This window comes from Plodia interpunctella, chromosome 5 (genome assembly GCF_027563975.2).
Source record: "Plodia interpunctella isolate USDA-ARS_2022_Savannah chromosome 5, ilPloInte3.2, whole genome shotgun sequence".
Classification (NCBI taxonomy): Eukaryota; Metazoa; Arthropoda; class Insecta; order Lepidoptera; family Pyralidae; genus Plodia; species Plodia interpunctella.
The window spans coordinates 2,724,438-2,735,306 of NC_071298.1; the positions used below are offsets into that span (position 1 = coordinate 2,724,438).

The window sequence follows — 10,869 nt, forward strand, 5'->3', positions numbered from 1 at the left end:
TTTTATAATGCTGTCAAGTTAAGAATGGGGAATGAAATAGATTTTAATACGGTTTGTCTCCAGGGAAATCAGTCCATACCAGATTTTCCCGTATTAAAACAAGTAAAGTCCTCTGAGTTTTCTTATTAAATTAATCATTAAAATTGAATTAGTTTAGATTGATTAAAATGTATCAGTTTATTGGAAAAAAGGGAAAAAAATGCTATCAATTTTCTTCAGTTTCCAATGGTTTTAGAGCTTATTTCAAATTCGCCTGGTATATGAGACTATCTTTTATAAAAGACCTTTTTTACCTTCTTGTAAATATAGATCTTTCCTCTATTGATTTGAACGAGACTACGTTAGGAGTTCTTTCATAGTTAGCCGACTCACCACGTCGTCTATATACGAGTTTGTGTATAACTATTAGGAAATATTTACAAAACTGAGTAGGTAGTTACAAGGGCTATGTAGGTTTACACAGTTAACCGTAAATTCTTTCACTATCTTGTACCTCCTACGTTGCGCAAACATTTTTGACATTGTTTTGGACTGTGGTGACGAAAATGCGTTTTTAAAACATGAGCGATAGCGATAAACGCGATAACTTTCATCCAAGTAAACGATAGACATCCCTAGTATTCTTGAAGATTTGAAAAGTTTTTTAAATAATGAAAATCTTTGAATTACTTTAAAAAACTATAATAACAAATTATTTCACAGTTAAGTTTGTTGGTATATTTAAATAAAATAGTCTATTGGTGTAGGCCCTCTCGATTTGCCCACGGAAATGACAACGCTGCACTGAATGTCTGGGCTTAATTCAAGTATTTGCGTTTTCATATCCATAGCAGACAAACTCCAGGAGTGCCGCCATCGCTGGTACGACCACTGTATGCGTTAATCAGAAAATTACGTAAGAAGAATTAAGGATGCGAGACGAAACATATCCACGAGGACGTCGACGCTTTATGGCTGAGGAAGAAACTGGGAAAACGCTCAAATGGGAGAGAATGCAGATCTCTCTTGCCATTGCGTGTTTCTGATTGCTTACGCAGCCATGACTCAGAGGAGTGTACTTCTTGAGTACGACAAACAGATGTACGAAGCACCGGGTTTAACCATATATCAACAAAAAAAAAAAACTACATAATGCTTTTAACAACATTTAAAATGTACAAGATTAGAAACATTTAGAAACCATATTTTATACTTCGTTACTATTAGTTTTAGGTCCAGCTGCCGCTTACGTGACAAACTCAAAATAATTTAACTTCCATAAAAATTTCTTATCGCCACCTGCTTATGACTCGCCCCGACTACCAACTGTTTCTTATCTTGCATATTAATATTACACACATTATCTCCGTCCTTTGGACACACCGAGTAATTTTCACCAAGTGGCCATGTTTCTTGTAATTATATGATAAAAATAATAATAAAATCATATTGTTTTGGTGCAAAGGTTACAAGATGAAGTTCCCATGCGTTTTGCCGGGTTGCTCGCGTCTTGTAAGTAGTGTGTCTATTTTTAGTATATTAATTGAGAGCAATGTACTCAGTACTTTTAATAAATAGTATAAATTGTGTTGATTTTTGTACCGGAACATGACATGCTCTCGGTTATCTAACATTTATTTTTTAGACATAAAATACTGATATTAGATTTTTGTTAAAAAAGAAGAGTAATCGTATTGTGTTCACCATCATATTAGCTGTTTCATTGATTTTATCGACTACAGGGCGTTAGCCAGGGACTTTAATAGCCTTTTCGCAATAGAAGGCACTATTCTTAAGCCTTTGTCAGTTCTGAATTTCCAACCGTTGAAATAGTTATTCGAAATTTTACGCTTAATAGTTATGGTTTCGAAAGTTTATAAATATTTTATGTATTAGTTTATGTAGATAAGATTGGTAAAATAATAAAAGTTAAATAATTCTCGTAAATCTTTCAACAAATACATTTTTCAGATGAATGTTGATACAAGGCACGGAACCTAAATAGACAGATAAAGATTAAAATTTATTATTATAGATAATATTTACCAGAAGTAAATCTTGGTGCCAAAGTCGTCTGCATGGGTACATCACTCTTACCTATTTCTGCCGCCAAATAGTGCTTGCATGGTTGTGTTCCGGTTTGAATGGTGAGGTCCGGCCATTAAGAACTGAATCCAATTTGCCATCGTCCAGAAAGCCCTCAAATCGTATCCTATTACAAAATCAGCTGTTGAACGATGTAAGTGCATTGTGGACTCACTGAAATGTACGTGACAAAAAGGTACCTAATCTATTGAATTGTACCTAAATGACCTTCTTATAGCAATTACCTATAGTTGGGTTATTCTATATGAGACTACTCGAGCTGTATGGTCAATTCATGAAAATAAATAATTTTTTTTTGGCATTCACCTACAGGGGAGTAAACGCAATACCACTTGCAAAAAATGGCGTCACATTTACTTTCTTTGCAAAAATAATAATATTTTTTTTGCAATCAAACCATATCTTACTATCATAACATCACGGCTTCATTATATAACCAAGAATACGCGAAGATAAGAGAGAGACAGCTGGCTAAATCTTGACGCATTTCAATTAATAATATTTCATGAAACTTTCATTTCATATCTCTTGGCCACTGTAATTATTAAAAATTATGTGGTCAAATGGTGAAGGAAAGAAAATATACTGTAACCAATTGACCACACGAATGATCAGTGTGTGGTTTCATAGGAATAACCCTTCAAGTTACTCACCGAGTTGCCGTAATCGTGCCGTATCTAAATCCGTTATCGGAACGATAAGGTTATAAATGAGAATGTATGTTAAGACCCTCTCTCTCTCTCATGGTCGCGTGTTCTAGGTTTCATTCGCTGCTGCGGTGCCCGAAACCCGGAGTCCGGATCCTAAACTATACTATACAATTTTATTCATAATCGGCCGAGCGGTTTCACGTGAAAGCGTGACAGAGAAACTTTCGCATTTATAATATTAAGTATGGATAAAACAATATATTTTTTATGCTTTTGTTTGAATTAGGATATATATTATGTCCGGTTATATAGGTATAATAGACAATGATAATTTAGTATTGTGATCCAAATCGATTATAATACATTAATTCGATAATAAAATAAAATCTAATAGCTACCGAGTTCATAATGGCACAAAGAACTGCTTAAAAGAGATTTCTAAATTGCGAGAGTAATTGTGGATGTAACATGACATCTGGGGCACAAAGATGTCAATGAGTGAAGCTATTATAGCAATTACGATAGGGTTGTCACACACGGCATAATATTATTTTTTGAAAAAATGAATGTTTTGTATATTTGTTGTATTTTAAATTAAGTACATTTTTGTCACATGTATGTTTAGTCACCTTGGGCACGTTACTTGTCATTAATTAGTCAATTTATTGAAAATGTTGTCTGCGTAAAATAGTCGTGAATGTTACCTATATTGATATAAAAAAATGCTCTTTAATTTTTTCATGGATATTCACAGGCTGATTTCTTGTAGATATAGATTTTTTGTAGACTTATTTGGGAAAAAAGTTAGTTGATAGGATTTAAATGTATTAGATGATTCTTAGTATTGTTTCCTTTGGTTAAGTTATTAATAATGTGGTAGGTATAGTAAATCTTATCATGTTAATTTAGTTAGCCCTAAATGATTGGCCAAGTTTACTATTTTATTTGCCCCACTCTACGACCGAAATGGATACATTCTTCTTAAATATGTTAGTAATAAATTTTATTAAATAAAACGAAAGACGATATTTAAGAACTTGACATGCTCTCATCTAATCGCATTCCTAGTTGTTTCCTCCTCTGCAAGCGGTCGGAGCTCAGAATCCGTTTTCTTACTTGGTGTAGTGTTATTGTTGAAAAGTTGATATGTTGTTTACAAATTCACACTAATATAATTCGATTCATTGAGTTACACTTAGATACCTACCTACATTTAGTAATTTACAACAACTGTTATTTATTATCTACCTTATTTACCTTTTTTATATATATTTATATATATAATATTTAATTTTTTTATTTAACGTTACTGTCATGTGAAAAGGTTCGTGCTAAGGCACGTTAATATAATATGTGTAGTTAGTGTTCAAAGGTCGAAAGTTTAAAAAAACTTTTTTTTATTTATTGATAAATGTTATTATACTTTAAATGATTTCTTTAATGATAGACTCAGATATAATTTAGAGCTAATATAATTTTGTTTTTGTTATTTGTAGTGGATAGCATGCTCCTCTTTATTTATTTATATTTGCATACTTATATTCGGTAAACTTGTAAGTATAATTAATTTTAACATCAATTTGTGTATTTGTACTTATATTTTTGGCAAATAAATGTTTTCTTTCTTTCAAAACACTCAAAGAAAATAAAGTTTTTCAAGACATTACCAATCCTGTTTACTGTGCGCGCTCTATCAAAATCCGTGACTTTTGTATTTTTTTTCCAATTGTTACCGCGATTTCGCATGCAATTAGTAACGGTACACTTTCCGTCAAAACTTAGTCATTGGTCATTCTTTTGTTTGCATCACGAGAGTACAGTGTATCGTTGGATTGTGAACAATAGTGTAAAATAGTGGAAAGTAAAATAAAATTTTAAATGTGTTGTAAAATGAAGGTAAAATATCAATAAAATTTTGTTAAATATACCTATTACACGTAAATCGCAAACAATCGAGACATGTCTGTCTGTATGAAAGCTATAAATTCAAAAAGTACCAGACGGATTTTTGTATGGTTTTCACCAGTCAACTTTGACCTTAATTTTAACCCCCGAACAACAACGCAAAATATGCTTATTTTGCTTTCCGCGTTTGTAACTGTTTGACTGAACGAGATTCCTCCTTTGGATAAGTTCGCCTTTGCTGGTATTTTTTTCCTTTTCATTTCATGTGTAATCTGCGTTTCCTTATACAATAAAGTTATTTCAAATAAACAAATAAATATGCCGCGCAGGTTAAAGTTTACGTCAAAATTTACTGGTGCGACTCACCCTTAGCTACCTAATTCTGACAGACGTAAACTGTCACAGGCATATTAATCACAGGGTGTTCGCGTGCTTAGAGAGTGTCTATCTTTATGTAATTTCATAAATGTGGTAATGATAGGTGAACTTACGAACGACCTTATTATTTGAGACTAGCTTTTGCCCTCGGCTTCGGCCGCGTGATATTCTCAAGGGAATAGTGTTTTTTCCGGGATGAATCCTCTTCTATACTTCGAACTATATGTAGGTATGAAAAATTTATCTTGAAATTTTTAACAAATCTTCTTAGATTTGTTAAGTAGATAGAGCGTGAAGAGGTAACAAATTTCCTTTCGCATTTACAATATTAGTATTTAAAAAAAAATCTGATGACTAACACACGTCAAAGTGAAACATAACACATATCATTTCCTTTACACTTTATCACTAATCCGCGCGCGATATCAAACCGTTTTTAATAGCCTGCTCTCTCGTTTTCTCACTCGTATTCAGAAAGAGACCGTGTTATCACGATAACAAATGGTATATAGTACAATCGTATAAACGGATAACAAGTAGGACACTGAATGAATTTCATCAGGACGAGTTGTGAGACAGTGGTCGTGTATAAAGTTTCATTGGACAGGATTTAGCGTGGGAAATAATGGTAAAAACATTTTTGTTTTATATGTAAAAAAAAAATATTTGCACTTCCGCGAACTATCGATGACGTACGTATACGTCGGTAATGCATGTATATTTTTGTATTAATTTTAGTGTTAATTGTAAAGTCAATCAAGGGAAAAGGGCTCACAATTAGAGACTATTGTAATAAGTAGACTATCAACCTATCACTAATTTGATCTAAATATATTATAGCTAAATGTGGCTCTCGAGTTTACCCCTGTCTAACGCAAGAGGTAAAGACGTGATACTGTTATTAAGGTACATAATAACAATATCCTTTTCTCGAAAAATCTTAAGTACGGAAAAGGATACCTTTCACCCCGGAAAAATACCTGTTCCCCTAAAAATTCACGCGGGAAAAGCCACGGGGAAAAGCTAGCAAATATTATTATTAACACGCCTGTTTCTCATGGGGATAGAATATTATACACTAGGGATTACTGTATTTTGATTTTCAAATATATTCGTAAACATAATCCAGACATCATTGTCTTATGACCTGTAAATATTTTAAAAGGAAGTCCCTGGTATTTGGTATTCGATATCTAGAAGATAATATAGTTACCAGATATTTGTTATTTCGAGCTAATCTTAATCATTATAGTTATTATAGAGATATTTTATCAGGACGTCGCAAAATAAAATTTATTACTTCATTATTATTCGATGTTCATTGGAATTACGACGTTAAACAACCTTCGTTTAATTAACCTGACTTCTGTTCATAATAAGTCGTTACTAATAAAGTTCTAACACGTTTCTTAATATGAATATTCCCATGGAGACGTCAAGCAGGCAGCGCGTTGTACAATGCCAGCGGATTCTTCAAAATTTTACAATTATTTTTTACGCTTATTTCAAGTTTCGCGGCATATTAGCTTAGAATGTAACTGCAAATATGAGAGAATAATATTAATAAGACTGGTTTATAGAAAATAATATTATAGAATGCTTAACACTTCATTGAAGATAATGACGCTAAAGGACCAACAGTGGGCTAATGTGGCCTTACACTACGTTAAGAATTTACGACGGTATGAAGATATAAATTCATTATAGTAATCGCTTCTATCTAGTAAAATCATCATAGGTGTGGTGAATAGACTAATATTTGTTATAACGATGAGTTGTAAACTGAGATAGCTGTTAATAACTAGGTGATGTCCGCGGCTCTGCCTGTGGCAAAAAATATGCAATATACTCGACGTCACTCACCATACCAACCATCTATATCTACACCAAAAATTACTCCAATCCTAAAAGTCTTTTATATCAAAACGCAGATTTGCGTTTTGATATAAAAGACGAGCAAACAAACAAGTTTTCCCATTTATAAATAATTAAGAATTTTCATCGTCCCTCACTGGATTAATGGGAGTCAGTTCAGGGTTTTTACGTAGAAAATAATATACAAAATAACATGGTTTATCAATTGTACCGATAACATTTTTTATCCAATATATTAAATGCGTACTCTGGTATTTATTTCATTAGTATACCGAGGTAATTAAGGATAGTCCATATATATATTTCATTACAAACAAATTTGGGTACGGGATTATTCTATTTCATAGGTTTCTTTCGTAGAAGTTGAATATTTACTAGAGTTTCAGATTCCAGAATTACATTATTAAGTTATTTTTTATTTTATCAGACTAAAGCCACCTCCTCTATTTTAAAGATCTTCTTCATAGTCGATTCGTCATGGCTGAGGGTCGTGGTTATTACGTGGAGTGAAACACACACAACAACTTTTTTGGCATTATATTAATGGAGTGGTTTGCCAATGCCTTCTCCATTTCACACACAAGTTAATAATAATCAACCAGTGTGCAGGTTTCCTCACAATGTTCACCTTCACCGGAAGCAAATGGTGGTCGATCTCATGTGGGACGAGTAGGATTGGAAAATGGGACCATTTGATCCACAGCCGGGCGTCTTAACCATTACACCACCACCGCATTTGAAAGACAATTCATTTTATTATTACGTTTTATATGTTTGTTTATTTTTATTAACCTGTAGGCAACAAATATTTGTAACAAATATTTAGGTTTCAATTAGATTTTTTTAAATTTCAGAGTAAATTATTCAGCTTCAAATCAAATGAGTTCGAAAATGAAGCCCTTGAGGTCCACAACGAATACAGAAGAGAGCATGGCGTCGAACCTCTCGTCCTCAATAAGGAAATCTGCAAAGTCAGCCAGAAATGGGCTGACGAACTAGCGAAACGAGACGAAATGGCTTACAGCCTTAACAAACATTATGGAGAGAGCGTTTACTGTGGCTGGTCATCAGATCCGAACACGAAAATACGAGCTAGAGATTGTGTCGACAAATGGTACAGTGAAATCAACCAATTCTCATTTGGCAGAGAACCTGACGAGCTCAAATCTGGACATTTCACACAAATCGTTTGGAGAGGGTCTAAAGAGTTGGGTATAGGATGCGCTAAAAGCAAATCAGGAAAACTTTACGTAGTCGCAAATTATAGTCCTCCTGGTAATTATAACAATCAATTCACAAAAAATGTGCCACCACCTGGAGCTATGCAGTTCAGAAAAACACCTCACTCGGAATCTCTGAAGAGATCTAACAGTAACATAGCACCTGCGTCACCTAATCAAAGAAACAGTAAGAATTTCACAGAACGAGCAACCGATTTGGTAAATAAATTCAAATCTGCGTCTATATCTGGAGATCAATTTGAAGAAGAATGTCTGACAGCTCACAATGATTACAGAAGGAAGCACGGTGTTCCTCCTCTAAAACTGAACAAAAAGCTGTGCAAATATGCCGAAGAGTGGGCAAAAACTCTTACAAAAAGTGGCAAAATGCAACATAGGGACCAAGATGAATATGGAGAGAATATATTCTATGCCTGGTCTTCTGATCCTAACTTTGTAGTTTCTGGTAAAGACCCTGTCGATAAATGGTACAGCGAAATAAAAGATCACAAATTTGGTAAGGAGCCTACTAATTTGGGTACAGGACATTTTACCCAAGTTGTTTGGGAAGATACCCAAGAAGTAGGTGTAGGTATAGCTAGATCTAAAGAAGGACAAGTGTATGTTGTAGCAAATTACTTTCCTCCTGGCAACATGGTTGGGAGTTTCTCTAAAAAGGTACATCCTCCTGTATATTGAAAACAATACATTCCTTTTTCTACCAAAGATATTCCAAATAATTTTACTTTAGATGTTATGTTTTTATTTTTACAATACTGCTAACTTATTTATTATATTTATTAAATTACATGTAATGATACTAACAAACAAATAAATTGACCAAAATTGTTATATTTGTAAATATTTTAGTTTGATTTTGTAACCCCCGATGTACTAAGATATACGTATAGTGTTTACATATGCATGGCATGTAATTCTCAAATAAAACGTTGACATTTTGAAGATTTATCTTTGGTTTGACCGCTTGCCTGACATATATTGGAAATGTATGTGACATCCACGGGACGACGTACAGTGGAACATATTATAGGCGGAAACACGTCTCGCTCACTGATGATTTTTATCGATAGCTAGTTTTGATTGGGATTGTGCACTCAGCGTTATGTCTGTAAGCGGGTTTGAAAATTGCAATTCAAATTCAGAGTAGGTCAGCGCAATCAATCGCATTGAACGTAGTCAAAGCTTCATCGAATATTATGTTCAAACTATGTATAATCATTTTAGCCTACATCTCCCTCACTTTTGTACTAATTAAAACCGTTTACGTAATTTTATTATTGGGCTCATTAGAAAGTCTCATCCAAGAAAACAATAATATCTCGAAGTACAACGAAGCGAAATTAACTGAAGTTGGAAAACTCATCGAAACTTCTGAGAAATACAACAGATGACGAAAGTCAAAATTATATTGTGTTACTTGGGATTTTGCAAATTGTAATGTAAATCTATTTGAGGAGGCAGATCAAAGATTATATTAAAATTAATGAATGCTATTAAGATCACAGTTACCAAAATATTTTCAAACTAGCTAATACACGCGGCTTCGCTCGCGTGACATCCTACGGGAGCAGTTATTTTTCCGGGATGGACCTCTTCACGCTCTATCTACTCAACCAATCTTCTTGAAATGTTGGCATACACATAGTTTGAAGTACGGAGAAGGATATAGGGTACCTTTCGTCACGGAAAAATAACTGCCCCCTTGGGAAATCACGCGAGCGAAATCGCGGGCTAAAGCTAGTAAAATATAATAGTGCACTCAAACGGCTGGGCCAAATTTTATAAAATTTGGTATTCAGGTGGCTAATACCACCTATAATAATAATAATAATACTATAATAATGATACGATAAAAATATCTATATGTTAATACACATAGATATTTTTATCGTTAAAGTACGCGATTACCGCAGTAGTCAAAAGTATGATATCTATGGCTCTTTATAAAGTAGATGGCGCTACTGTTACTGGCGAAAGTTTAAAAAAAAATTATGCGTATTAGTATTAGTGATATAATAACTAAGTATTATACGAAACAAACGAAGTTTTTTTTATCAAGCATCAAAATTCAAGACTTTTCAGATCAAAATGTATTTCTATTGTATTACATAGTAAGTATCATTAGTTCTAAAAGCAATTTACGAGAAGACTACCAAGTTACAATTATTTAACCCCAAAGTTAAATTGACTAAAACACTCAGGTCCATTTCGTTAACTTTCGGGCACAAATTGAAAACTTTAACGGATCACAACATTTTATTGTTAAGTTTTTTTAACTTTAGGATTAATTTTTAATTAAAAATACAATTAATAGCAACGATAAAAAATATTTTGAAGGATTAGGTGTGACGAGATTGATCATCCGTCAAAGTATTTTTTATTTTCCTATTAATTATATAAACGAACAACACTCAACGGCCCACACTAATTACTAAACTAGTAATTCGGGTCCGATGGATATAAACACAGACTCAGACAGCACACCATGAACCGCAGACAAAATATTTGTGATCACATTTATAAACTTTTGCCAATGCTAGGAGTCGAACCCAGGACCACCAGATTACGGACGGGCGCGGTGACCACTACGCCACGGAGGTGTTTAACCGGTGCGACGATGTCGTTTAGACAAAATGATGTAGGTACATTGCGTTTTTCTGCGCACGTAAAAGTTAACACGTCAAAGTAGACTGTGCAATTCAAACTTATTGCTTAAAATGAATGACATAATTTTT

General features: G+C 33.6%; 1 protein-coding gene across 3 annotated transcripts; it reads left to right on the top strand.

Moving 5' to 3' along the window:
- The first annotated feature begins 1,355 nt into the window (after nt 1-1,355).
- On the top strand, nt 1,356-8,975 carry LOC128670180 (uncharacterized). 3 transcript variants are annotated; one of them, XM_053745641.1, is made up of 2 exons: nt 1,356-1,491; nt 7,748-8,975. In XM_053745641.1, exons 1-2 carry the CDS (start codon nt 1,453-1,455, stop codon nt 8,810-8,812), a joined length of 1,104 nt encoding a protein of 367 aa, XP_053601616.1. In that variant the 5' UTR covers nt 1,356-1,452; the 3' UTR covers nt 8,813-8,975. The 3 variants fall into 3 exon arrangements, with proteins under 3 accessions (XP_053601616.1, XP_053601617.1, XP_053601618.1); XM_053745642.1 differs by lacking the exon at nt 1,356-1,491 and adding an exon at nt 4,486-4,631; XM_053745643.1 differs by lacking the exon at nt 1,356-1,491 and adding an exon at nt 5,527-5,646.
- The last annotated feature ends 1,894 nt before the right edge of the window (nt 8,976-10,869 follow it).